The sequence below is a fragment of the Numida meleagris genome, chromosome 5 (assembly GCF_002078875.1).
Source record: "Numida meleagris isolate 19003 breed g44 Domestic line chromosome 5, NumMel1.0, whole genome shotgun sequence".
NCBI classification, from domain to species: domain Eukaryota; kingdom Metazoa; phylum Chordata; class Aves; order Galliformes; family Numididae; genus Numida; species Numida meleagris.
The window spans coordinates 62,633,411-62,660,768 of NC_034413.1; the positions used below are offsets into that span (position 1 = coordinate 62,633,411).

The window sequence follows — 27,358 nt, forward strand, 5'->3', positions numbered from 1 at the left end:
AAGAAGAATGGCAAAGTATTTTTATTATAGAATTTAAACCACGTGTTGGAATCAATGGGAAGAATAGTGTTGTTACAAACAAAGCTGACTTAAAAGTAATATTTAAGCTTAAATATAACAAAGGGCACAGAGCTGGACCTCATTACCAGAGATGGCGGTAAGCACTGTTACTTTCCTTTCGTTCCAAGGAGGCTCTCTGAGCATTCAGTATTTCTGGACACAGTTAAAAATACAGCAGCAACCACAGAGCCTATCCACACCATTATCAGTGCTCATCACATTGTTAGAAGCCACACCACTAACGCCATTTGTACCCTGGAAAGAAAAAGAAGCAAAGCAGGATGGCCATATACAGCTGATACTGCATCACACACATAAAAATCCTCCAGCACATAGGTTACATGATGGCATATAGAACAGCTGATGTAATATAGTGAAGGTCAAGTATTTGGCAGAAGACAAGCTAGTAATGGTTTTGTCAGTTCAGCGGTCAGACTGAAGGCCTGTGGGATAAAATGCAGATCAGATTCACTGGTAAAATGAGAGTAAGACACACAATCTGCTGTCTGACGAGTGCAAGTACAGATGGTGGACTCACAGGTCCCAGATTCTGTAAGGGAGGAAGTATATAGGGAAGCATTGTTCACAGAAGCAAGTCGTGCAAAAGAAACAAACACAGCCTGATCAGAGAAGATTACTTTTCTTAGCTGAGAGTGAAATACAGGCGACTTAAGTATAGCAGTTGAACAAACCAACTTCTCCCCTTGTAGTGCCAGAATAGTAGAGGAACTGCTGCATGTTGAGTCATCACACTTCACAGTTGACAGCCGATAGATTTCTTTATTCAATTCCTCTTGCTTTCAGTTCTGATCGAACCCTCTTCAGATAATCAGGATCAGGGTAACCAAATCTAGAAGAAGAAGATAAGAATGATTTGGGCTACTTGCACAACAGTGCACATGGCAGTTCAACAGAACCTGCTCATCAAAATGCCTTAGAATGATTCACAAGTTTTATGCACGCGCTTCTCACTGTAGAGAAGACAGACCCCATGTTACAGGTGAGATAAGTGGCACAGAAAGGGTAAAGTGAAAAACTTACTAAAAACAAAACAGCTGCTGAATTTGGTTGTCCACACTGACACTAGGAACCTCATTTTCTAAGCTGCCAGCTGTCTCACTAGCAAATGACTGGGCATTTGGGTATGCACCTTTCTTAAAAGCAGGTTCTTAACAGGTGTCTCCAGGTGGGCTTTCAGAACCAAACGTAGTGGCACCTCTGCATTTTAGATGGCTTATCAGCAAAAGTGTGTATGAAGCCAGTGATAAGAAGGAAGAGAGCAATGAGCAGAGTGGGGGATAAAGCACAACTCATGCTTTTTGCTCTTTAATGACCCTAGCCCAGGAGGGAGAATGTAACTCCAAGCACAAATCTTTAGAGCTTGCAGGAAGACTCCTGGCCCTGAGAGGCTGTAACAACCCTGAAGACGCTGTTCTAAGCCTCCCTCTCACCTCCAGGCTGGAGCCTGAGATGTGAAAGCGAGATATTCATGCTCTCAGCATTAAAACATGACTAGTTTTGACACACAGGTCTTGTATGTTACCACAAAATGAACCAATATTTAACCAAAATGTTTACTGTTGTACACATAAAAGCACCAAATCAGCTGATGAATGGCACTGTCAATATTTCTCTCCAAGGAAAGGTTAAGGACAGAAAGACTTAAAGAAAGGTTAAGGACAGAAAGACTTAAAGAACCCATCAAGAAATGTTCTTTCTGAGACATGCTCGAGGGATGCAGGATTGTTTCATCTATTTTCCTTCCTGAGATAATTTGCTCCCATGCTTTCCCACCACTGCCTGGTTCAACAGACAGCTGTGCTTCAATGGCTGTTTTTATAAGCAACGGGATTAAGAGTAACTAGAAGCGTGCCATGGTTTTATGATTTTTGTGATCGGTATTCCACATCATAACATCACACAGTGCACAGGGAGTTAGAGAGTTAATGCTCCAGTTCCATGGACTGGCGGTATTTCCAGGTACCTGGTTCTCAGAAGAGAAGAACTACATCTCCCAGAAGACTTTCACTGTTCCGTTCCTGTTTTCCACTTAGAGGGAAAGATAAATCTGCTCACAAGTCACAAGACAGTCTCTTCTTTCACAGCTCGTCTCTGCGGTGTGTGCTCCCTAGCGGTCTCACCTTCAGACTTAGAGTAAGGCCTCTGGTTTTGGACACTCTCTCTCTCATTTTATTTATTAGTCTCAATTCCAATTACACTGTATTATATTGTGTTACCTGGCATTCCGCTATCATATTTAGTAAATTCGTTTTCTTCCTTAGCTCGTTGCCACTGTTTTGTTTTCAGGCCCATCTCCATAGCTTTTCCCCCTTCCCCCTCTCTGCCCCATTAGTCACAGAACCAGGCCGAACTGGCCCATAAACCACTGACAAAGCATTATAAAGGCCGTGAAAATGGCTCAAGTCTGGATCCACAGAACCTTCCACAATCGCTGTCTAAGTGACAGTCCAGGACTGATAGATTTGCCAGTGGCTTGCAGCGCCATTGGAAATCTGAAAGGTCTAATGTGGAAAATACACAGGGAAGCCTTCCTGCTACCACTGACAAGTGGTATAATTACTGCACGAGAAGACTACTTACTTCATAGGGCCACCATACATGGAGGTTTTGTGGTGAATATCATTCCATGTGATAACATCTTCCGCACCAGTAGTACGTGAATTCCCCACTGTGAAAATCAGTTTTTGGTTAAAGGCTCTTCTGAGGAGCTGCAGAACTTCTTGCCCTTCCTTATTGTCAGGCAAATATGCCGTTCGAGTGATTCCATAATAAGGTTTCCCTGGGTTTGGATGGTTCTCCTGTTTTGTGGAAAAGCAAAAGAAAAAGGCATCGTGTATCACAAATTCTTTGAAAGGGTGGAAACCACAATCCCAGCTTTTACAGCACTTTCTATCTCCGTCTTTGGTCCATTCAGAAGGACACAGCATGACTGCTTTTCGATATCTTTTTCTCATTTTACACTTTCTTTCAAATGTTTCACCCCCGTTTGCTTGTCTCACTCATGCACCCTCCAGTATTTTTAACTTTGTTTCTGCCTCCTCGCTCATCCAAATACCTGTCCACCTCACCCCTGACTTTTTCAGTCATTTGCAGCCCTCCTCGTGACCCCAAACATGATTTCTCACCTGGAAAGCGTACAAGCCAGCCTGCTCTTTTATCAGCTGTGGTCTAGCAGCCTCAGAAAAGCCTCATTAAACTCACAAGATTCTGTTTACATGATACCACCCCACAGATTTTTCAGTTCAGTTATTCCAAATATACAGTTTTCAGACAGGCAGCTCGTTCCTGCCACGTACAAAACGGAGGGCTGCCCTCTGACAGTTTAATCCCTACAACGTTACTTCATTGCACTCAACATGAGTGAACTAAATACTTGCAGATCCGTACAGAAGACAGTAGTGTCTCTGCAGCACATGTATGAAATGATGGTAAAAATACTGAATTTCGCACTCAGCATTGGTTTTGCTGGAGGGAAAGTATATTTCATGAATCTTCAAATATACTTACAGTTTGAATACCACTTTGCATAACATATTCAATCTCAATAGTACCACAACCAGGATAGCCAGGGAGAGTGGAAGAAATCCTTCTAAAATGCATTCTTCCCTCTGGTTGATCTCCTTGCACGAGCCCATAGACAGTATTACACACGGGACAAGTTTTCTTGTATTCCAAAGCCATGCTGATGCAACTTTTGCAAAATGCATGTTTGCACTTTGTCAGGATCTCTTTATTATTAATTTTATCCATGCAAATAGGGCACGTATCATCGGTGTCTTCGGCCTTTGCCTTAGCCTGTTTCGTGGAAGAATAACTACTCTTTTGCCTGCCACTGTATTTCTCCTCAGACACTCCTGAAGCTTCTTGGTTGTAGCGGTCAGAGGACAGCGGTGTCCTTTTTTTAGTTTCTGCAGAGTTTTCAGCATTAAGAAGGTTCCTAATGAGCTTTTCAGCAGCAGGAAGATGGTTTGGTAAACCACATAAAATTAATTTGTCTTCCGTCGTCTTAAGTTTTACATGCAGGCTTTCCAAATGCTTTTCATCCAGAAGCATATTTAATTTCCTTTTCTGATGTTCTGAAAGCTTCCAGCTGATGAGTTTTTCTCTTAACATTGCTAAGGCATTCTGAAAACCATTGATGAAACTTTCAATAGAATGTGGAAGCAGATCAGAAGTTTTGTTCCTAGGCTTAAAAACTAAGAGCATCTGCTGGCTACCTGAACTGCCTATCTTTTCTATTACAACATCAAAGCTTTCTTCAATGTCTTCAATTTCTTTCCTTAACACAGGTTCCAGCAGCTTAAACAGAGAAGCATCAACTTCAATTCCACTGCTGTAGGCGTTCGGTTCAGATATTTTGGTATTCTTTTCATCTTGGTTGTTCTCCTTTTCCTCCGCTAGAAATTTTTTGGCAGCTAAAATCTCATTTGTTGGACCACGGAGGAGCAATTGATTATCTTTCTGTTTGGTGAGAAGATTACTAAACTTAGCATTTAACTTCATCATTGCCTCATTTAACTGGTAACTGTTTGCTACGGGAATTTCTTCCTGTGTCACATCTTTAACAACCTTCTGAAAAGCGCTGGTAAAAAAATCATTAGCTCTTCGTATTGACGTGGGACTTGTATCAGAAGCGAAGGATATTAAAGTGTTTCCATTGTTACAATCTTTACTTTTTATACCCACTCCAAAACGTTCATACATTTCTTTAATTTGTTCCTTGCAGGTATGACAGAAATATTCATAGAGAGCTGATGGAACTATAAGAGTATTCATTTCTTTGGTATTCAGATCATTCTCATCTTCCACACCTTTCTTACTTTCAGAATGCAGGAAATCATAGTGTTGGTCATTGCCTGCAAGGACATCTTTAAAGTAACAATAAGCTTTTTCTATATCTGTATAGTCTCCTGTCAGTTTCTCAGAGCCATCAACATCAGGATTTCCTTCTCTTTTTAAGTTTGGACAAATAATAGCAATTCTCTCCCTCTGCTGCTCAGTGAACATACTGGTATTCAATACCGCAGACACTGTAAGAAAAATCTAGAGGAGACAAGAAGATATCAATATACATATATATTTTTCTAAGGATCTCAGCTTGGTGATTCTACGTTTTGAGTAAGGAAAAGCTCGATACAACTCCGTGCAGGGCCAGATTAGTACTGACAAACTTGTACAGTGTTTCTTTGATGGCAAGCATACAAAAAGGACGTACATATTAGTAGTCAGCACATGCTATATTCTACATGCCATGCCCCAAAAGCTACATCTGTGCTGCCATGCAGAGCAGGACAAGCTCTGTGGGCCAGATATCTGTCTTGGCAGAGCCATGGCAGCCTCACATATCACAGAGCCAGGCCCTATGGCTTACCGCAGGGCCCTAACGCACAGCTGATCCCTTCCGCATGACTTTTAGTTCAAAGGGTCTGAAAGGCCATTTGTTGGGCTACAAGAGCAGGTTTTTTGTAAGGCTGAGGTACGCTGACATAGCATTAGAGGTCTCCCCACTGGGAGCAGTCTTCAGCGTGCGAAACCTGCCTGGGCCCTGTTTTTGGAGTAACGGTGCCAAAACCATGCTGGGGTACACGCCTCGTGTTGATGCACGGATGGGCTGCGGCAGAGCTCTCCAAAGCCGCTCCCCGCTTTTATGCATTGACAAAGCCACCACGGCTGACGTGTGCTATGACTTACTGAGGCGCGATGGAGAGCGGCACCGCTTGGCCTTCCCTCCGGGATGCGCAGAACACCAGCGGGACGTTGACCCTTCCCGACGTACCTTTTTGGTCAGCACTTCTGCTGCCGCGTCCCGGTGTCCCTGAGCCGCCTGCAGTCCTGCGGATCCCGGCGGGGAGAGGTGCTGGGGTTGGCCGGGAGCGGCCTGCGCCATGGCCGGGCCCTCGCTCCGAGCCCCTTCCCCGGGCTGCAGGATGACGACCTCCACCGTCCTGCCCCCCAGCACCAAGCTGTGATCCGCGCGGGACTCCACTCTCTTCTTATCTGCGGGCGTTGGAGGTGGGATACAGCCTCGTGAGCAGGGCTGCGGGTCCTTCACAAGATGGTGCCCTTCGTCGGCCGTGCCGCACCCCCCACCCCGGCCCTACCTCGCTCCAGCTTGAAGTACACCCGGTAGGTGCCGGGCTCGGGGTCCGCCCGCACCTCGCACTCGCCGCCCCCCGAGCGCTTGGGTGACTGGAAGTAGCTGTGCAGCTTCAGCATCGCCTTCTCGCCGTCGTCGGGCGCGGGGCAGAGCCGCACCAGCAGCGGTACCGCCATGGTGCCTCGGCTCCGACGCCCGCTTTCGCTTTCGCTTCCCGCGGTTCCCCGCCCCGGGCCCCGTTCATCCGGAGAGCGGCGGCGGCGCTGAGTTAATGGGCAGCTACCAGGTAGGAGAGCGGCCCGCGGCGCGGAGCAGCACGCGGCCGGCGGGGGCCAAGGACGCAGAGCCGGGCGCGGGGCGGCCGGGCCGGGGCGGGGCGCTGCCGCTGAGCGCCGACGGGGGACGGCCGAGCCGGGCTGCAGGACGGCCATCGAGGGCCGCTTCCGCTTACGGCGGTGCAGCCTGCGGAGCTTCACCTGCGGGCGAGAGGCTGTTGTGCCTGCCGGGCGTGGTCCCCGTTGCCCTGCGCCCGATGGAACGCGTGGGCTTCGGGCACCGGAACAGCGCTGCTGTCCTGGGGAGGTGAAGCTGCCCGCACGCCCACCGCTCGGCTTCTGGCAGCGTGGACAGGGACGCTGCAGTGTTAAACAGTAACGTATTTTCTCCGCGCTGTTTTTATGATAGAGCCAACAATCAGAGCCAACAGATCAGACCCCAGAAGACAAGAGCGGTCCAGGTAAGCTTCTCCCTTCACCATCTGGAAATTGTTTCATTGAAAAATTGTGCCCACAGGCAGGAAGCTGCAAGGTGTGGCATGGGACAGCCGAAAGCAGCAGAGAGAGACCGAGACAGGTTCGAGCAGTGGGCCCAGGAGAACCTCATGAGGTTCAGCAAAGCTAAGTGCCAATACCAGCTGGGGGACGAAGGGGCAGAGCACAGCCCTGCCAAAAAGGACCTGGGGGTAGTGGTGGATGGCAGCTGGACGTGAGCCAGCACTGTGCCCTCACAGCCCAGGAAGCCAACCGTGTCCTGGGCTGCATCCAAAGCAGCACGGCCAGCAGGGTGAGGGAGGGGATCCTGCCCCTCTGCTCTGCTCTGTGAGAGCTCACCTGGAGCACTGCGTCCAGAGGTGGAGTCCTCAGTACAGGAGAGATGTGGACCTGTTGGAGCGTGTGCAGAGGAGGGACGCAAAAATGATCCCAGGCATGGAACAGCTCCCTGCGAGGACAGGCTGAGAGCTGGGGCTGTTCAGAAGAGAAGGCTCCAGGGAGACGTGAGAGAGGCCTGTCAGTATCTAAAGGGGGGCTGTAAGAAAGAAGGGGACGGACTCTTTAGCAGGGTCTGTGGTGACAGGATAAAGGGAAATGGCTTCTAACTAAAGGAGGGGAGATTTAGACTAGATATAAAAGTTTTTTACAATAAGGGAGATGAAGCACTGGCACAGGTTGCCCAAAGAGGTGGTGGATGCCCAGTCCATGGAGACCTTCAAGGTGAGGCTGGACCTCTGAGCACCTGATGGAGCTGTAGGGGTCCCTGATCACTGCAGGGGGTTGGACCAGGTGGCCTTTAAAGGTCCCTTCAACTCCAACAACCCTATGATTCTACGAAGTAGGTAGCATACTCCAAACGGAAGTTTGATTAAACACATACAAATTGATGTACACTAATTAACATTATGACTGTATATAGTTCTGCCAACATCTGCCACCAGAGCCCTAGGAACAGCATAAACACTTCCCCAATCTATTCCCTTCATTTTGTTCCCTAAAAAAAAGTGGTTTAAAAAACCTTTCAGAATTCTTCAAAGTTCCTTCCAGAGAAAGAACTTGCTTTTGGGGTTAAGTGCGGACCAAAGGAGAGCCACAGAAAGAAATGACAGAATGAATGTACCAGCAAAAGTGGTTGCAGGTTGGGCTCTGCAAGGGCCTGCGATGCAGCTCTGCCCCTTACAGGAAGTCAGTGACAAAACGGCACGAGTGTCCTGAAGATGGCAGAGAAGGGCAGGCTTCAGCCCTCAGCAAAACCATAACCCGTTCTCATTTGGTTTTTCAGTTGGAGTTTTAGTTGCAAATGCAGCGCAGCGTCACGGTGGCACTGCAGACAGTGCTGTGACAATGTCTGTTTCACAGATGTTTCTCTCACCCCTGTTTGCTCCACGCTCCTCACCATTTCTCTGCAGCCCACTCACTCGTGCTGAAGCTCTTGAGGAAAGGTGGAGCTCCCAGATGGGGTGGCTGACATGGGTGGAATCGTGAATGAGAGGGGTTGGTGCCCAAGTGGAGCAAGCATAGGCTTATTAGTGTAATCCTTCCCATACAGAAAGGTCCTCAGTCTCTGTATATTGCCTTCTTTGCTTGATTGTGCTTTCTAAGCCTTTAAAAAAGGGAGACAAAAGATCAGATTATAAAAAAAAAAATATTAGTAAGCAGTGACAATAAGATAAAATGTGGAGCTCTAAAACACTTTTACATACGTATAAAACGTCTTGTCAGTGGTTTATTGGATCTGGCTTTATGTTATTCTATATCCTAGGGCCAAGAATGGATGAGGGCAGCGTGACGATTCCCATCAGTAAAGATACTTACAAAGTTCTTAAGAAAAGAGAGAACAGTCTACATCATCTCGTTCACAAAAAGTTTGCTTGTACAATGACCTGCACAAAATGCGCTGCTGAAGTCTACAGAAAAACCTTAAAGCAGGGAATTCACCTGTCGGTCTGTAAGGATGATCTCACAAGACACAAGGCCGATGCTGTGGTGAATGCAGCCAATGAAAACCTAGAGCATATCGGAGGTCTTGCTTTAGCTCTTGTGAATGCCGGAGGGCCAGAAATAGCAGAGGAAAGCAGAAATCTTATTAGAAAATATGGAAGAGTCACAACTGGCAACATAGCAGTGACAGGTGGAGGGAAGCTGCCATGTAAGAAAATTATCCACGCGGTTGGTCCGAGGTGGTACCCATCCGAGAAGGATAAATGTTGCATTCTACTTGAGGAGGCTGTTGTGAATGTTCTGAAATACGCTAGTGATCCAAAGAACAACATCAAGTCTGTGGCTATCCCAGCAATGAGCTCAGGTCTTTTTGGCTTCCCACTCAACCTGTGCGCTCAAGTGATTGTGATGTCTATAAAGCTATTTGTTGAGACCATGCCAAGCTGCCTCAAGGAGATCCGTCTGGTGAACATTTGTGAGCATACGGTAGCAGAAATAAAAAGGGCCTGTGAGATGTTTCTGGGTGAAGGCAGCTCACCGCAGGACGCTGTTCCAGCTTCACTAAGCCAGCCTGTACCTGTCATCATGCACGGAAATATTCGACTGCGTATCATAAAAGGACACATTGAAGAGCAAAGGGTAAGCCCATCCTGCAACGCGATGAACACAGAGCTGCCTCCAAGTCTCTGCAGGCTTTGGAACCTCAGAGGACAGAACGCTGTATTAGCCCACTAAGTCGTTATTTTCGCAGCTCAATGAGAATTTACAAAGGGTAAATAAGTTCTGTCCACGAGCAGAAATACCCATTTAAAATGGGTGTTGGGCATTAGAAAGTTTTTGTTTCTTTTTTGCATACATGCTACTATGGGATTATAGTAAGCAGCAAAATACTGGATGAGTAATAATAATACATCCTTATGTTTTATCTTCTAGTAACATCGTAGGAGTTCACATTTTATCATGCATTCCCTAGAAGTCTATCCTTAAATTTTGCCTTTTCTTCTGTATTTTATGTTCATAGCTGTCAGCTGAAAATAACTTGCAGAGGCAATGTGCACCTGACCTTTAAACAGTGCATCATTTAAACTGAATCATTCAATTTCCTGGACAGAAGATCTGATGCAAAAGATGTGAGCTTAGTCATAGTATTCCAACAGACGTATTGGACTGACAGCTGCATCACAGGAATAGCATTTGCTTTTAGCAAATGTAACTTTTACATTAAAGAAGTACCTTTATTCTAAGCTTACAAGTAGTAAACTTGAAGTTTGCTGAAGCTTTGAACTCTTTCCTTCTAGACTACAGCTATTGTCAGCTCTGTGTCTTCGGATGGCAAGTTTTGCTCTCAGATTTCAACTCCAATGCTGCAGAAAGCAGGTCCAGCTCTTGAGAAGGAAATTCTGTCTCAGCTGAAGCATGTCTTTTATTATAAGGAGTTAATAATAACAAAAGGGTATAACCTACCCTGTGAGTTCGTGCTTCACGTCATATGGCCGCAATACAACCACAGGGTGCTACAGAGTGAGGTGAGGATCGGTTAGACTGGATTTTAACTGAAGATTAATTAAATTAATTGAGTGATGTAAGGACTAAACCACTTCTTTTTCCTGCAGCAATTAAAGGAGGTGGTCAACAATTGCCTGTGTTTCGTTCGGGATTATCCATCGCCCTCAATTTCTTTTCCAGAAAAGAACTGGTCATTAGCGCTGCCTGAGGCTATGGTGGCAGAGACCATGATTGAAGAGGTTTTAGAGTTTGCCAGGAAAAACCCCAAGAAGAAAATAGATGTGCAGTTTGTCCTTTGCCCAGATGACGATGCTACCTATCAGGTAATACATTGGTTGCTCACTACCAGTAAGGTGAACCAAAAATAACTGTAAAAATATTCCAGCGGATGACTACAAGCTAAAATAACGTGAATTCCATCCAATTTATAACATTTGTGCGTGGCTGTTTCCTCACCAAACTACTTGTCTCTCAGTAAGAGACATTAATCTTCACAAATATTTTTTCCTCACAAATCTGCCACCACCCTGTGATCTGATAGTGGGGGGAGAGAGCTCTGAATTTGTCACGTCTGTCAGCAGTTTTACAGCACAGAGTCTACTCTTAACTATGCTAGTTAGGGAGCAGGAATATTCTTCATCAGCACCTGTCTTTAATGGATATTTTTGTACAAAGTCTCTATCAGAGCAGTGCTTCTCAGAGGCTTCCATGAAGAGGAGCCTTGGGATAAAGGAAGGGGGGATAGTCTGGGTTTTAAAGCTGAATAAAGACTTGTTAACATTAACCTGCAAGTAATGTAACCACATCTGTTGTGGTTTTGTGAGCTCCACCAGAGCCACAGGGGATTGGGAAAGGTGCCATTCCATGTGTAAATGTCTTACCTTAGGAGACTTAGAATAGCAGAAATGCATTTGATAGTAAACAGTCAGGAATAAAATTTTGGCCAAGGCTGACAAATATTAGCTCTTAATGTAACTGCAGAATTCCTCAGAACTGCAAACTGCTTATCTAACGAAGTTTTGAAGAGACTGACAGGTTGCAAACTGCTCCTAAATTTTTCTCTTTCAAGGTTTTCCAAGAAAAAATGAATTTAGCAGCACGCAAACTGGAGAAAGAGCAGCATAACAACAGAAGTGATCATTTGAGTAAGTAATGAACAGAAGGGGCACTGCAAGGGAATGAGCAGTCCAGATCTAAGGATCTGAGATCACATTCCTTTAAAAATAATGTAGTAACAGGATTAAGTGTCACGAGCAAAGGAGAAAGTGAAAGCGTGTGAGAAACACACAGTGCCAAGGCATGAGTCCTTTGGCTTACTACCACTAGGTTTCCATGATAGCCTAGCTTTTGGCTAGGACCTTGCTGGCAGTCAGTGGAGTTGGTGACTGCACGTGATGGATCACATTACGGCGAAATATTTAGTTCAGGGAAGTGAAGTTGTTCCCTTAGGTTTGAGAAGAAGTCACCAACGTGCCAGGCAAATAAGTCATATGTAGTAATCAAAGTGATATATCCTTTGTAGGAAAAGTTTGAACGGAGAAGTCATGCGGTCACTTCAAACGTAACAGTGTAGGATAGGCATGAATAAAATGTATAACTGCACAGATCTACTTCTTGCTCAGAAAAAAAATTAAAAATATACCTGATATCTTACTTTTCCAAAGCAAAATTTCAGAAGGATATGCTGTCACTGTTAATTTTGGCATTACCTGTCAGTATCACTTAGAGACTTGTCATTTTGCCATTGATAGGAATGAAGCAGGTCACCTCTTCAGAAGTCTTTCAGCCAAAAAAAACATCAGCCCAAGCCAAACCTGCTGGACTCATTTAAAAGGAGGCAAAAAAAAAAAAAATTCTATGTGTTGCTTTGTTGTTGTTTTCAGGGAAATCTTCTGGTATCTAACCACTTTTCTGAGTGGATCAGAAGAGTAGAATGTTTCTTGCACTGCACACTTTGGATTAGGGATGACAGCAGTTTCAAGTTCTTCACTCTTTCAGGGCACTTACTTGAGCAATTTTCGTTCCAGGTACAGAGTCAAGCAGTCAAGGCATAAAGGAGACTACAGATAATGAAGTGGCTATTGAACTTAAGGGGAGGACACATTTTGCATTGAAAGCAGCAGAACTGTGGATCCAAAGTTTGATACAAACTCAGGAAAGTCACTCTGCTCTTATTGAAAACAACTTCATTTTTAGCCTTGGTACAAAGGAATATGCGGAACTATCTCAAATGAAACATTCTAGTGTAACTGTGTCAGAAAAAGTGAAAGATGGGAAAGCAAGCCTGGAATTCCACGGACCCCCTGAGGCTGTGATAGATGCAGTGCTTGCAACTGAAAAACTACTGCTTTTTATGCAAGAGCATACTACAGCCAAACAAGAGGAACTGCTGCAATTAATGGGTGTGTAAAGTCAATAAGTGATTAAGTAAATAAGCACATAAATAAGGTAAATTAAGAAGCAGCATATACCTGTGTATTCATGCATTCAGTTCCCCCATACACCAAACGCTATGCCACCTATCACATGCTGAGAATACCATACTTTCACCATACGAGCCCTTGAAAGACCAGTTGTTAGCTTTTTGCCTTCAGCAGCTCACCTGGCAGCACTCCCAGGTCACAGATTATACAGGAGCTGCCATCGCTGCACAGCCAGCTCTAATGCTGACTTCCTTCAGAACAGCTTAACTTTAAAGCCTCAACCCTGCAGACTTAAAAAATTTTACTGCATTAACACGTGGTTTGTTGAGCTCTTTTGCTAGCTACAGCCGCAGCACTGTTGCAGGACCCAACAGTGGACTTGTTCTGCAGTCCCTGGCTTCATTAACAGTTGACAGAATTAGTGGAATTACAAAAAGCTACTGTGTTGGTATGGTTTGTATAGTAATTTAATATGGGTACCACTGTATGAAAGTTTGGCTGGGGAGAGAGATAACAGAGGAGATACATTGCTTTTCTTTTGATTCCTTTTTTCTGTTTGCGTTTTACTAATTACTGAAACAAGATTATGAATATACATATAATTTCCTCTCAATATTAATCTCTGGCATTGCTTTGGAGAATATTTAACGTTCTCTGTTCTTAACTAAACTACCAAAATGAGTACTGGATCCTTTCACCTTGCCTTTGCTTCAGCTGTTACCGTATCTAACAGTTTTAGTTCCTTATTTGTTTCCAGGCCAACCAGAAGCAGATCAGCTTTCAAGACACCTTCACACGACAAACACTACTGGACAGTTCCAAATGTTACAGGAAGACTCGCACCTTCAGGCATTTAAGGACAGACAGAAAGAGTTTGAAAGAGCTGGGCTTCGCATCCTTAAGGTAAAGAAGGTATACGTGGCAAAATGAAATCTCAGCTGATAGATCTGAAGTAACCTGTTTGATATACGTTTTGAAAACTTACATTAGCTATTTTCAACTGACTTCAGTGAGAGGTTGGATAGTGGCATGGTTCTTTTTCCGTGCATTAGCTGCACACTTCAGATACCTTACTTGCTTTGCGCTCAATGCGTACAACCTAAATCAAAGGTTCTTACATTGAAGAACACAGCCTGAACAAGAGCACTCACACATTTCATGGATAATTGTTTGCTTGTTTGTGTTACAGATTGAAAGAATACACAATCCCCTTCTATCTGCTGCATTCCAACAAATGAAAAAAAATCTAGAAGAAAAAGGAGTTACCTCCAAAAGAACTCACAGGTTATACCAGCGTGTTCCTGCTCAGTTCTGTAGCTTGGTATGCCAAACTGGATTTCACAGAATATATTCTCCACCAGCAGGTAATATAACTTGCTTCGGTATCTTTAATCAAAATGAACAGTGACTGACATCTGAAGTTGGATTAAAATCAGAAATAATGACTATGCTACGCAAGAACTGCTTCTTACCAGCATTAAGAGTCTTACGAGCTTACTGTTTTCTGTCCTGACGCTGCAGTCAGTAAGGCTCTGGGAAGGTAAACCTGGATTCCTGTCTAGCCCAGCCCCTGTTCACAAAATTGTTACTGTACACGTAATGCCACGGCCAAGTTTTATTTTGTTGCAGCAGTCTGTAAAAGCAGCTCCAAATCTGTATTTACTTGCTCCAAACACGCACTCAGCAGCTTGATGAGAAGCAGTCTTTTAGTACTACCACCCCAAAAGAACCGACTGTTAAAGACTTTTTTTCCTTACTATTTTTTCTTTTCCAGATCAAAGATACGGAGCTGGCATCTACTTTAAAAGGAACCCCAACAGCCTACTTGAGGATAAAGGGAAGAAGGAAACAGACTCTAAAATCTACGTGTTTGAGGCTGATGTATTAACAGGGTTATATACTAAAGGCAAGCAGTCTTACATTATGCCACCAGCAGTGGAAGGAGATGCCAGTACGCTATATGACAGCTTAGTAGATGATGTAAGGAATCCTGACATCTTTGTCATTTGCAACAGTCTTCAGGCCCTTCCATATTATTTGCTGACTTGCTCCCCGGTGAAGGAGAGGCCCATGGACCTCTGAGGAAACCAGCAGCTTCCTGAGGAAAAATTAGTCAGAACTGTAGCTGTTGGGAACCCCCTCCCTCAGAACAAGCTCTAGTACTTAAGATTTCAAGAGGGTGCTCTGCCTGCTAACACGCTGTGATCTAAAGGCCTCTTGGCAGCTCTGAAACAGCCTTGAGGAAAAGTAAGCTGATAACATTAAGGAGATTAGAACAAAGCGATCTCGAATTAAAAACGAATGGAAAGCATCATAGAATAGTTTAAAATACTTTATATGCCTTATAGTATTCTTAGCACGTGACTATACATTATACATTTGCATTTTCTTTCTTTCATTACACTGTCTTAATCTAAGGTATTGCATATAGTTTTGAAACCCAAGAAATCAAGGTTGGTTTGATTCTTACATTTGTGAATGCATCGTGACGTGTGAATGCAGCAGGTGAATGCTGTTTTCCACCTCAGGATTTGCTGTTCAGTAAAGTTATGACAAACGTGTGGCAATTCTTCAAGATTTCTAACAGCAGCTGTTATTAGTTTTTATCAGTTAAGAGATTTGAAGCAGTACAGATTCACGTATTCAAAATAAAGAGTACAAATAATACTATCTGCTTATCTGTTATTTTTCCTCGTAGTGTTTAAAGACATGACTTGAAGCATATTTGAGGTTCAGATTTCTCGGTGCTGTTCAATCTTTTTGAAAGGCTACCATGGAAGTAGAGAACTGGTTCAACCCACAACTTCAAACTGCTCTCCAATAACCTGCCCTACTGCTATGTTGTAGGGGTTATTGTCAGCGTCGTAGCTAGGTACGTCCACAGCGCTTCCACAGCGACCTGAAGGCAGTAAATACTTAAGAGTAGGCATTTACAAACCCCAAGAGAAATTAAGTTCTGAGAGTCTAATTCTGAAGTCTTCAGGGGATTGCAAGTGGAAAAAGATTTTCGAAATGATACTTTCAAATAAATATATTCTTTTTAAAAAGTTATTCATGTCATCGTGGCAAAACAGGCACCTTTTGTAAGGTGTGAGTCTAATGCAATGTTAAATGGGCAATGTGCCTCCCCCACACATGAGCTTCTAAAAACCACCTCAGGCAACTGGCATTGGAGAAACACAAGGATTCTACTCCTGTCTTAACTTTCCCATTTAATCAATCAATTTTTCTTCTCCAGTTCTGTCCTGCATTTCCTCATTTCCTTATTCACACATTATTGCCAGAACTGCCACACGTTAACCTACAGCTATCTGTAGCTAATAAAGGTTAGACTATATAGAAGAGGTTCTTATCTCAGCTTGCTTCAAGAGCTTTCATTTTTTAAGGGGGGTTCACGGCAGAAAACTTGTCACTTTCTTCTTTGTGTGGGTGGGAAGGTGTTTAAAATCAGTACAGAACTTCAGAACTACTGCAACAATTTCTAACAAGCATCATTTTTGAGAAACTTTAGGGATTTTTTTTGGCATAGCATCTCATCTTTCCTCCTACTCTGAATAAACCATAGCTTTCATAGCAAGGTAAAATTTTAACTCAGTTACACAAGGACTAGTAAAAATGTATTTAGTAACTTTTTTATTATGTAACTGTTTTCCTAATTGGATCTGAAGAACAATGGAAATATGTTTAAAAGAAGAAAAAAAAAAAGGAGAATTTTAACATCTTTCTCCAGTGCTCAGCATGTGCTTTCTCCCTCCATATAAAGTATTCAGTATTAATGTATACTAGAAAAAAATAATAATAATTTCTTCTCAAGTTCACCTGCCCTCTCTGCCCTTAGCAATATAATATTTCTCTCTAGAGTTTTTAAAAAACTGGTAATGTAAGATGTTGTATATAGTTATGTGCATCTGGTCCTCAAAAAGATGAATTTCATGTACAGAAGCTAAAATTGAGCCCAGCACAAACTAGATGTACCAAGTACATGGAGAATAGTTCAGCTGGAAGGAACCCACAATGATCAGCATGTCCAACTGCCTGACCACTGCACGGCTAACCGAAAGCTAAAGTGTGTTATTGAGGGCATTGTCCAAATGCCTCTTATTAAAATAATTACCACAGTAATTGAAAGTACGTGATCTTAGTCCTACAACAATCAGTTAACTAGAAGCTACTCCACAGCCTCTGGAATTTCTCTGTCATCCACAATAAGAGTGTGAATAATCCCTTCCTTTCGTTTTCCACTACTGACAGCCTTAATGTAACAGCTGTGATCACCAACACTGAAGTGAGTTTCAGTTCCATCTTCTACAAATTCACCCTGGAAGAAAGGAGACAAGAATAAAAACAGACATCCTTTTCAGTAAAATAACAGCTCAATGCATCACACTTTCCACGATCACTTGTAGCTCCCATAATTACTGGCAGCTGCTGAACAACACTGCAGAGTTTCAGGCTGCCAGTGAAAGCGCTCGGGTTTTCAAATGGCCATCAACATTTCACATCATCAGTTCAGTGGTGCCCTCTGCAGCAGGATGAATAGATCCCTGAATTGAGTACATGCTACGTAGTTTAGATGCACAGCTCCTAACTTCCCCTTTGTAGTTTATAGATACAGTTACCTAACTTTCACTGTGGAGTTTGCATCCATACCTGTGGTTTGGGAGGGTGGAAAGACTCATGCACTGCCCTAATGCAAGCACACTTTGACAATTAAATGAGCACTCATAGCCTGTTGGAGTATCTCCTACTACTTCTGTTACTGTTGTACTCATCCAGGACATTCTGCTTGTGGCTGCAGTTATCATAGTGACAGCTCTGGTGAGAAAGCATCAGGGATGGGGAAGCCTACATAGCATGCATAATGAAAACCACCATAAAATGAAAAGACACTAAATACATTAAGATTTTTAAGTGTTGATCTGCTATACATGTTAATGCAGATGTGACAAAGATTTTATTTACTCCAACAAGATGAGCTAAGCCCAAGGTGCTTAGAGATCATCTCTAAACAGACAAAAATCACCAGCCATTAAAGAGCACAGGTGTTGTTCGTTACCACTAGTAACCATTAGTTACCACTAATGTGAGCAGGTCTGAATGACATGGCTCTACACTCTGCATCAAACTTAAGTCCCTCCCACTCTCCTGAGTGTTTACTCCCTAGAAACCCTGGACAACAGACCCAGAAGATTCATTTGTCTAACAAGTGTACAGCATTGTTTATCCTTATGTGGACAGACTTTCAGCATCTGAACTGGTAAGCCAGAAGACAAAGTTACTAAATACAGTGAAGAACAGGTCAGCAGCACGCAGGTCTAGAGGTATGCCTATGCTTCACACTCAAGTGCTCCTTGCTGTGGCTTAGCTAGCATGTCACAGATGAGCACTGTGGCTTACTTTGGTTATATTAGAGCCAAAGCCTATGAAAAACCTGTGGAAATGATCACGTACCGCTGTCTCCATTTTTTTACCGTTGCACCACACATCCATAGTGTCCTTTTCTGTGAAGGAAAGAACAAAAAGTAGAAAGAACAGGACTCTCCCTCCTTCCCCTACAGACAGAATGATCTAAGAATTTTACAAGTTTACTCTTTGATGTTATATTTAATTCCCCAGAGAAGGTCCCACACAGGGCCTGAACTACATAGTTTGTTCTTATACTAGAGAGAAAGGAGGCTCTGCCGCCAGTGGGCAAACAATTTTTGCTCTGGACATATACTTCTCTCTACAATTTACATTACAGACAATGTTGTCCATGTGACATAGCAAAGAGCAGAGTACTGTTCATCTTTTGAGTAATTATGGAGAGAAGGATACCGGGCTATCTTTTGGCATTGAAATTGCCTTTCTTTCACCCCCAACATCTTTATCTCAGGGCAGTTCATTCTGTCCTTAGGCTCAAGAAGAAACCATTGCCCAGGATGTCTCGTGCCCAGGTGTAACCACATAGCAATACCTAAGTGGAAGTTTCACCACTAGATGCCACGGACAAATTCCTCAGTGGATCCCTTCCTCCCATCTTCTTGTAATGTACTTTGGAAAAGGAGGGAGAGGAGAAGAAATGTGTAACCTTGCTACCGAGAAACTATAAAAACATTATCTGAAGGTTTTCGATTAAATTTGTAGTTAAGAAGCAGTGCAGAAAACAACCTGCTGATTAATCTACCAAAAACAAAGAGTAATGCTGATACACTTCTTCAGCTCACGACTCCTTAGCTTCAGCTTATGGTTTCTAAAGGAAAGCCCAGTTACTGAGTTAACAAGTAACAGTGCTGTATAAAACTACACACAGATATAACAAGATAACTATTTTTCTGCCTGTCTTTGGTATCTAATTCCAAAGTTCTCCAGACCACACAGGATTTTATACTGCAACAGTGCTAGCCACTGAACTATGCTTTCTCTTAATTACCAGTTACTAAATGCATACAGGCTTTTTTTTTTTGAAGGCAGCAAAGTGAAGTCATTCAATATTTACTTACCTAGAACAACTCTGTAGTCTGTACCACCCAAGCTCAGTATCCAAGTATTGGTTGTTTTTGACCTGTTCTCCATATACTTCTTGAGGCTTTTTCCATCGATCTCCAAAGTATACTCATATGCAAAGCCACTGACTGCATCAATGTTAATAGTAGCTCTTGTTTTGGATGCTCCAACAGTGAATGTTTCTTTACCCACTAATTTAAACATCCAGTCTTTTCGTATTTCTTCCTGTAGAAGAAAACACAGACAACAGATGTTAACTGATAAACCTGAGAACGTATTTTAGTATTTAAGAAAAGGGAGCCAGAATTCAGGAAACAGCTCAGTACTTAACTGTCTTTTTTCCTGAAGGTACAAACATGCAATACTTTGTAAGCATCAAGCACCTCTGCCTAAGGATGGCAAAGCACTTCATGATACTCACACCTTAACTGTAACTGAGACAGGAATGATGTAGTTCATTACACGAGGTAAAGTTAGCCAACTGAATACACCTCACTTGCACGTAGTAGTCTTTTGTTTGTTCTGATGACTTCTGAACAGAAATGCACTTATATAATTGTATCACAGGGAATGTTGAGCATATAGCAATTTCACCTTTCCATCAACATAGACAACACGTTTTCCTGAAGTGGTCCCGTGCTCAAATTCAATTTTATGAACACCGTCACTTAAAGCTACTTCCCAAACAGCCACCAAATCTGTCATCTTCTCTAAGTGGCTGTACCGAGACCTACGGAAACACCAACAAAGTCAATTAATTGTCATTGAAAGAATTCAAATACTGACAACTACAGTTCAAAGCTTTACTGCTTCAGGGCAAGTCGGCTTTTACAACTGTAAAACAAGACATGAGAGAATAAGCTTACACAATTACTTACATGTTTCTGTTTTAAAAACATTCAAATATGACAAAACATCACAAAAACAGGCAGGTAAGCAGGCTCACTCTGACAAACACGTACAAAGATACAAACCCATCTAACCTCTAGAGCTTCCAGTTCAGGTGGCAGTATAGTTAAAAACTGTACTCAGAATTCAGATGTTCCTTGCAGTTACTTTTTGGCAGGCTTTAAAACGCAGTATTTCATTTGCTCTCTGAGAAACTGCTTTGGCCTTCTGAACTTGAGAAGCAGTTAGGATGACCGGCTTAGCTGTTACAAGTTATTCTAGCAGAAATATTACCTACAAAATGCAACTCTGCACACACAAACACGCACAGGGAAGGAGACTAGAAAAGACATCCTTTCTTTTAGAACACATTTAATGTTTGGTACAGCCATAAGTGACCACTGCAGTGGGGGATATCTTTCCAAAAGCCGTCTGTGCTGCAGCTCTGGTGTTTTACCTTACTTCCTCTTCACTGAGGGTAACCTCCTCGCGGGACGCCATAGTAACCAAAGGGCTTTTAATCCAACCAGCAGCAAGAAAAGAAGAAAAGCAGGATAGCAGCAGGGAGTGCTGAGAACTCATTTTTCCTTGTTTTCCCCAGGTAAGATTAGGGATAGTTTTAGTCATGGACAAAGGGATCTATTTGCTGTAATACAAATATTATTTTCCATTCTGTCATGTTTATCATTCTCCCTACACAAATTGCTTTGTGTAAGAGCCCTGTGCAGGAAGGACAGGACTCAGCTGTCCTGTTACCATGCAGCTCCCTTCAGCTGTGGGGGAACCATACACCTGCGTTCCACAGGGCTCAGCATCAATGCCAAAACTGCTTCTTTAACTCCGACCCGATGCTACCAACAGGCACGACTCAACAGACAAGTGGATTTTTGATAATTACACTTTTAAACGAAAAATACACTCACACTATAAGCGCTGGGTCCCCCTGCGGCACAGTGGTATGCACGGTTTGGAATTAAACCTTCAGCCTGATTCACGCTTCTATAGCAAAGCACGCTTCAGTACTCTACTGCAGCACTGCTCGTCTTTTGGAGATAATTCTACACGTTTCTGCTCGTCAGCTGAGAAAGGATTGTCTCCAAGCGACATGTGAAGGCCGTGAGGATGCAGTTAGCAGGGCAGCCTGCAGCACGCTGCCCATCGCAAAGCCCAATCCCTCCCACCCCCACCAGCACTCAAACCGCCCCCAACATCCACTCGGGGGCCTGAGCTCACCTCGTACCGCACTGCACAGAGAGAGCTTACAGCCACAGCTTTTATTTCTGCACTAGGCCGTGCCAGCTGCCCGCCCGCCCGCAGCCCTCCCCTAGCTGCTACTGCTGCCTGCACGACCCCGCACACCCACACAAAGACGCCCAAACCCGCACACCCCCGCCTACCCGCTGCCCGCCTGTCCCGCTCCGGCCTCGCGGGGCGCTCCTCCCCTCCGCCTCAAGATGGCGGCCGCCCGCCTCCCGTAGGTGACCGTTACCGCCCCGGAGCCCGCCCTCAGAGCGCGGAGCCCACCCTCTACGCCCGTTCGGCCGCTTTTCTTCCTTTTCGCCGGCGGACGCTGCTCGGTGTGGCGGGGATATCGCAGTGGTGACACTCGAGGCTCGCAGCGCTGCATTCGGCTCCTTGGAAAGGACAAATCCGGCTCGCTGCACCCGTTTTCCCTTCTAACAGCGATCGGTACCACAGGAGGGTCTGCGTGCTGTTGGCATGCCGACCCTCAGCACTCCGGTTTCTGCCTCTTCCCAGCTGCAACAGGAGGAAGCGGAATGGCAGACCTTAAACAAGCTGCTGGTGCGCCATGGGCTGCAGCCCCTGAGCATCGCGGCCCCCCCGGGCAGCGGCAGCGCTCCAGGTAAGGAAGTGCTGGGGGTGCGAGTTCTTGGAGAGCAGACCTGAAGTCATGAGGCATTTCTGAAGCTGTCAGTTCCAAATAGTGGTGGAGATGTGATCTTCAGGCGCTGGAAGCCTTCGGTTCAGGCTTTGTTTATGCTGTGTGTTTCCAGATGTGATTGCCTTAGACAGTCAGTCTTCTCTGGGAATAAGACTTGCATTAAAAACATTATTGGAAGACACCGCCCGACAACAGAAGATGATGCAGGGGCTTATGGAGACTAATCGTAATCTTAGGTAAGGTGCCATGGAAGGAGCTTACAGGTAATGCAAAGCAAAAAGCACCATCACTACCCATTTTCTATCACCTCCAAGGTCAAAGAACTTTTCCCTGAGATTTGCATCCAATATGCAGCAATATTGGCCTAGATCTGCTTGAGCTGTTGTCTTAACTTCATCTGCTGCTGCTTCCCATAGCGGCATATTTCCTGTGCCTGCTGCTGCAGGCTGTTATTGGGCATCATCAAATAACAGTTGCCAGGCCTGTGCTTCCTTCGCTGTATTTAGTGAAATGAGTTTAATTTAAATCAAAGATTTATGTTTTTAGAGACGAGGTACGACAGGAACGAGGTCGGGCATCTCGACAAGAGAAACGGGCTAATGAATTGGAAAACGTGGTGGAAAACATTAAATCAAAAATCCGTCAGCTGGAAGATGAGACAATAGCTAATGCTTGCTGGCAACAGAATCAGGTCAAAGAACTTCAAAAAGATCAACTGGTTTCACAGGTAACTCAGTCCTCAGCACTCGAACTTTTGACTTCTTTTGAAAGCTCTAGAAATAGCCACCTTGGTCAAAATAAACATGAGTGTCGTGTCAAAGACAGTACACTATTTTTAGCTAAGATTTTACATTTCATGAATAATTTTCTAATAACAAATTGGAAAAATATATGAACCCTTCTTCCACTACCTTTTCAGCTAAGCTTCCTTGGGACCAAATGCCTGTGTGGGCAGGCGGAGTGCCATCTCCAGCTTGTGAGTTAGAATAATTTCAGAATGTTCCCTTTATCTCTTCACAGGCAAAATACCAACAGCAGCAGGAAAAGCTGCAAGAACAGGAGGAGATTATTGCCCGTTTGCAGAGGGAGCTGCGCAAAGCTGGGACGGAGGAGCAGCAGCGTGTTGCCACTCAAACCAAAATGTTCTGCCGGTTTTGCAAAAGAGCTCCGAAGTCCCTTCTAGATCAGCAGTAAGAAGTTTTGTTATTTTGGTGAATGACTCGTAACATTAAATGAAGAAAAGGATTTTAAAATAACTGTTCTTGATATTTGCATGGAAAAAAAGTTGGAGATCTTAGGAGTGCGAGCTGAATAAATGCATGGCAGAAGGTAAAAGTTCTCAGCCTCTGTATCCGCTAGGTGTCAGCAAAGAGAGCAGAATGATCCATTTTGGAAACAGCATCATCTACTACAGTCATTTGTTCTGGGACTTGTAACATTTTAAAATGTCAATTTAAATAATGAAGCAAAAAGCAACAACAACAAAAAAGTCAGTTTGGGAAAGCAGTTTTTGCAATTGCTAAATGCAGGCATACTTTACAGACACTTTGTGCAATTCTGAAAGTATTCTAAGCCTATGTCTCCTGCAATAAAATCTCCATCTTTCCTTCTATAGTCAGAGATCTGACAACTTCTCAGCCCCAAGTGGTTGTCGCCTCATTGTGTTCGTGTGGCCTGGTCTGTCCATGTCTGCCTAGAAATGTTTATCTAGGAGGAATTTCAGAGGGATGGTGTGTGTGCCTCTGTTTCTTGTGCCCTCACTAAACAAGGATCACCGAGATTGGTTCTCTGGCATTTCTCACCTGTATATTCAAAACAGAAATCTCAGAGTGGCTCAAAAGGAAATGCAGTTTCTCAGCTGTATGGTTTTTCTATGGCTTTATTTTCTTGCAGCCACTTCCTTAGAAAGCAATTGTAGTTTCTCTGGAAATGGAACTCCTTAGGGTGTGTGTGACCTGTGCTCCTGTATCACCCCCTACAGCTCAAGGCTGTGCCAGCTTGTTAAGCTTGCTGGGTGAACATAGCCACAAGATGAGGGGGCTGCCAGAAGGATTTAGCTTTTGTCTCCTCTTGAGTCATTTTGCCACTCTCAATTGAATACACAGTTAATGTCTCTGCATTTCTTTTTTGGACAACTGTGACTGTGATACGAGAGAGAGCCTACTCTTTGATGCAGTCACTTCTGAAATGCAGTGCAGCTGTTCAAGCTGTCCTGTTCCAATAGGTCTGTCACAATATCTTAAATTCAAAATACCATTTTTCCTTTTTCAGGTTTCTTTGTCTAATTGATTATTACGAATCTCAAATTAATCAAATGAAAAAGGAGCTAAGGTGAGTCTCATCTAATGCCTCATGGTCCTACTGGTCAAAGGTTTCTTTCCTTGCCATTCTTAAAACTTGGAATGGCCAATGTTCTGTTTTCCAGATGTCACTAAAATGTAAGAAACAACCAAAGACTGTAATGGTCTTGGAAGTTTGGATGAATCCTGGGAATAACTCTCAGTCTCAGACTGAGCAGCTGCTCAGTCAGGCCAGTGCAGCTAGGAGGGCAGTGTATTTAGATGCTTGAGCTATAATCCTTGGTTTGTTTTTCCACTTTCCCTTTTGCAGTGGTTTATAAGCAGCACTACTGCATTAGCTATGCTTAATTCACCGATATCCTGAAAAGAAAGAAGGAAATAAAAGAAAGGAATACCAGCTTCTCAGCTCCATCATGTTGCTTACATGATACAGAGCGACAAGCAGATACCTGAGAGACATTCCCATAATTTGAGATTATTATCTTGAAAGCTGAAATTGGGCTTACTTGTACTGTAATTTCTCTTGAGGAATAAATGTACTCTGAAACAGCTTCGCACAATAACAGAGAAGAGCAGTGGCAGAGTTTCTATTCTGATCATTGTTCAATTTATGGAAATTTTATCACATGTACCTGCAAACAAAACAACCTTAGATCTTCGTGGTAACTGAATTGCAATAAGCTGAAACAATTCATTTTTCCTAATAGGCAGTATAAAAAAGCTGAAGATCATACGCAGAGAGAAGTAAAAAGCGAAGAAAAATTCTTAAATCTAGATGCTACTCCTAATTACAGAGCGCTGCTCACGGTATGGAACTGCTCAGAATAAGTCCATGCAGATCACTAAATGGTAACCCCTGAAGAGCCACACAAAAACGCATACGTGTTTCGTTTCTGTCTGCTTGTTCTTCTCTTCATTCTCTTCACTCTCTGGGCAGCATTCACTGTCTCCATCTCTTTATGCAAAGATTCAGTAATGAGTTGTGAGTTCTCTGCTTCTCTACCTGTGGACTAGCACAGCAGGCTCTTGATCTTAAAGAGGTCTGTTTCCTCACCTATGCTGTCTTACTGTATAAAGCAAATGGGAATGTCTCTTAACACCTAACATGCTTGAAGGTGTTCAAGCTTGTTGATTATGGAATGAACAAAATAAAAGAAATAACACAGTGTTCATTGCAGTCTTTTCAGAATCAGCTTGTTGAAACAAAAGCCAGGAATGAACAGCTTTTGCTTGAAAATACAAATCTCAAGAAAGATTTGGAAACAAGGTGAGAAAGGATAAACATTGTTTTTAAAAGCATGTCAGTAGGCTTGGCTTTGCTTTGCTTTACAGAGAAGGAAACCGAAAGCCTAGCAACTGTAAAAGTGTAGTGTGAAATCTGCCTTTAAAATTAATTCTTAAAATAATTATTATTTTCATAGGGCAGCAACAATCAACTTTCCCTCCCTACACTGCTAATAATAACAGCTATTACTGTACAGTGCATCATGTTGGACTGATTGATATTTGCACTTTATTCAGCAAAAGCAGTAAAAATGCATGTGGGCAGAATTGTTCTTCCCACTGGTGGCATTACTGCCAAGCCTGATTTCCACTTAAAACCTGCTGGGCAGGGTAGAGAAGCGGATGGTTTTAGTAAGAAAGCCTGAGCCAGCAAAATGGTTTTTGCTGCTGTGCTGTATCTGTATTACAGTTATTGCCACAAAGAAATGTTGTAGAATTTCATTTCCAGAATGAAGCAATGGCACTAGCAAAGCTTTCGTACTTTTTCACTTGGCTGAATTTTATAGTTGTCTTTCAGTGCAAGATAGATAATATGGTGTGTTTTCTTTCCAACAGACCAACTGCACAGGAATTAAAACTTTACAAGCAGCAAGTGAAGAAACTAGAGAAAACCCTAAAGAAGACTGTCCAGTAACTATTTTTCTTCAGTAACTTTCATGAATCCTCTGAACTATATAAAGGCAAAAGTGCTCTGCAACCAGTCATATAGATAGCAGCTTACAAAGCACGTACCTCATCACCACTGTCCTTTAGAGCCTGGTTCGTGGGCAGCAAATGCTTCTGCATCTCCAAAGACAGCCTGTGAATCTCTGAAGTCGTGGCGTGGTGTTCAAATAGATGCACAGCACTGTCTCTGTAGTTTCATTTTGTCATTTGGGATTAGAGTGCTACCAGAGGCAGTATGGGCAGGACCAAACTGCATTGTCTGCTCCCGTGAACTATAAAGCAAGTTACTAGTTGCATTGCGGATTGAGAGTTTTATGAGAGTTGGCAAACTGCTAAAGATACCTGAGGTTATATCCACATTATCCTTAGAGATTTACTTTTTCCCCTGGATCATTCCTTAGAAAATACTTTAAAGATAACAGATCTAGTATTGACAAAATGTCAATCTGTGATTTCACTTAACTATTTGCGTACGTGTGTACTGACTACTACGTACATTTAGCACAGTACATTATCTGAAAAAAACATTGCTTTAAAAACGTTCAGTTCTTCATTTTACATTGTGGCCATTTAAATGGTCTTTTCTCTCATGCCGTCGTTACAATTGAGTAGCTTCAGACTGAAAGCCATCCTACCATATGTATTTGGCCTACTGCTGACCTACCGTATGTATTTGGCATGCAGGTCTTCAGGGAGCAGTACCAAAGAAGGAACAGAAGAAAAGAAAGAACCTGAGAGTACTGCAGGAGATCAGCTGCACACAGTTTGCCAGCAATACTTCCAGGTACACCAACTTCATTGGCACAGCGTGCATCTAGCACTTTCATAATGAAATATGAGTTTTGTTTAATTGTGTAAACTGAAGCATGCTCTTTTGAATCCAAGAGTAAGGCCTTGGACATAATGTGTAACGTTCTGGCTATGGCAGCTGACGTAGGCTACCTTAGTGTAAACTACCTGAAGTTATAAGAAAGCAGAGACTAGCTTGGCAAGCCTCCAATCAATGATTTAGC

General features: G+C 43.4%; 4 protein-coding genes across 5 annotated transcripts in view; 2 read left to right on the forward strand and 2 right to left on the reverse strand.

Moving 5' to 3' along the window:
• DTX3L (deltex E3 ubiquitin ligase 3L) lies at positions 1-6,739 on the reverse strand. The gene is made up of 5 exons (XM_021400860.1): positions 6,183-6,739; positions 5,858-6,078; positions 3,589-5,124; positions 2,662-2,879; positions 1-910 (listed from the first exon to the last, which is right to left on the reverse strand). The coding sequence occupies exons 1-5, from the start codon at positions 6,607-6,609 to the stop codon at positions 841-843; spliced, it is 2,472 nt and encodes an 823-aa protein (XP_021256535.1). The 5' UTR covers positions 6,610-6,739; the 3' UTR covers positions 1-840.
• Positions 6,332-15,485, forward strand: PARP9 (poly(ADP-ribose) polymerase family member 9). Its single transcript, XM_021400861.1, has 10 exons — positions 6,332-6,464; positions 6,863-6,914; positions 8,711-9,528; positions 10,188-10,415; positions 10,503-10,718; positions 11,465-11,540; positions 12,423-12,797; positions 13,576-13,721; positions 14,008-14,182; positions 14,593-15,485. Exons 1-10 carry the CDS (start codon positions 6,450-6,452, stop codon positions 14,898-14,900), a joined length of 2,409 nt encoding a protein of 802 aa, XP_021256536.1. The 5' UTR covers positions 6,332-6,449; the 3' UTR covers positions 14,901-15,485.
• FAIM (Fas apoptotic inhibitory molecule) lies at positions 15,135-21,855 on the reverse strand. Of its 2 annotated transcripts, XM_021400864.1 has the most exons (6): positions 21,590-21,681; positions 21,116-21,286; positions 19,899-20,034; positions 19,301-19,529; positions 18,270-18,319; positions 15,135-17,136 (listed from the first exon to the last, which is right to left on the reverse strand). In XM_021400864.1, the coding sequence occupies exons 3-6, from the start codon at positions 20,007-20,009 to the stop codon at positions 16,987-16,989; spliced, it is 540 nt and encodes a 179-aa protein (XP_021256539.1). In that variant the 5' UTR covers positions 20,010-20,034; positions 21,116-21,286; positions 21,590-21,681; the 3' UTR covers positions 15,135-16,986. The 2 variants fall into 2 exon arrangements, with proteins under 2 accessions (XP_021256539.1, XP_021256538.1); XM_021400863.1 differs by lacking the exon at positions 21,116-21,286 and having other exon boundaries at positions 21,590-21,855.
• The window catches only part of CEP70 (centrosomal protein 70), a 10,229-nt gene continuing 4,613 nt past the window's right edge, over positions 21,743-27,358 (forward strand). Inside the window, exons 1-9 of the mRNA XM_021400862.1 lie at positions 21,743-22,056; positions 22,208-22,331; positions 22,642-22,822; positions 23,116-23,285; positions 24,367-24,426; positions 25,103-25,202; positions 25,574-25,662; positions 26,235-26,309; positions 27,030-27,129. Coding sequence (XP_021256537.1) covers positions 21,912-22,056; positions 22,208-22,331; positions 22,642-22,822; positions 23,116-23,285; positions 24,367-24,426; positions 25,103-25,202; positions 25,574-25,662; positions 26,235-26,309; positions 27,030-27,129 — 1,044 coding nt within the window. The 5' untranslated portion in view covers positions 21,743-21,911. The remainder of the gene's footprint in view (positions 22,057-22,207; positions 22,332-22,641; positions 22,823-23,115; positions 23,286-24,366; positions 24,427-25,102; positions 25,203-25,573; positions 25,663-26,234; positions 26,310-27,029; positions 27,130-27,358) is intronic.

Excerpts from the sequence above, each read along its gene's own strand:
- PARP9 (XM_021400861.1), top strand. Across the intron at positions 10,416-10,502 it reads ACAGGGTGCTACAGAGTGAG|CAATTAAAGGAGGTGGTCAA; the intron begins GTGAGGATCGGT and ends TTTTTCCTGCAG. Across the intron at positions 14,183-14,592 it reads AATATATTCTCCACCAGCAG|ATCAAAGATACGGAGCTGGC; the intron begins GTAATATAACTT and ends TTTCTTTTCCAG.
- DTX3L (XM_021400860.1), bottom strand. The coding sequence starts at position 6,609 with ATGGCCGTCCTGCAGCCCGGCTCGGCCGTCCCCCGTCGGCGCTCAGCG. Across the intron at positions 2,880-3,588 it reads TGCAAAGTGGTATTCAAACT|GAGAACCATCCAAACCCAGG; the intron begins GTAAGTATATTT and ends TCCACAAAACAG. Across the intron at positions 911-2,661 it reads ATGTATGGTGGCCCTATGAA|ATTTGGTTACCCTGATCCTG; the intron begins GTAAGTAGTCTT and ends TTCTTCTTCTAG.
- FAIM (XM_021400863.1), bottom strand. The coding sequence starts at position 21,819 with ATGCAGCGCTGCGAGCCTCGAGTGTCACCACTGCGATATCCCCGCCAC. Across the intron at positions 20,035-21,589 it reads GCGGGACAGGCGGGCAGCGG|GTCTCGGTACAGCCACTTAG; the intron begins GTAGGCGGGGGT and ends GTGTTTCCGTAG. Across the intron at positions 19,530-19,898 it reads TTGTCTATGTTGATGGAAAG|GAAGAAATACGAAAAGACTG; the intron begins GTGAAATTGCTA and ends TTTCTTCTACAG.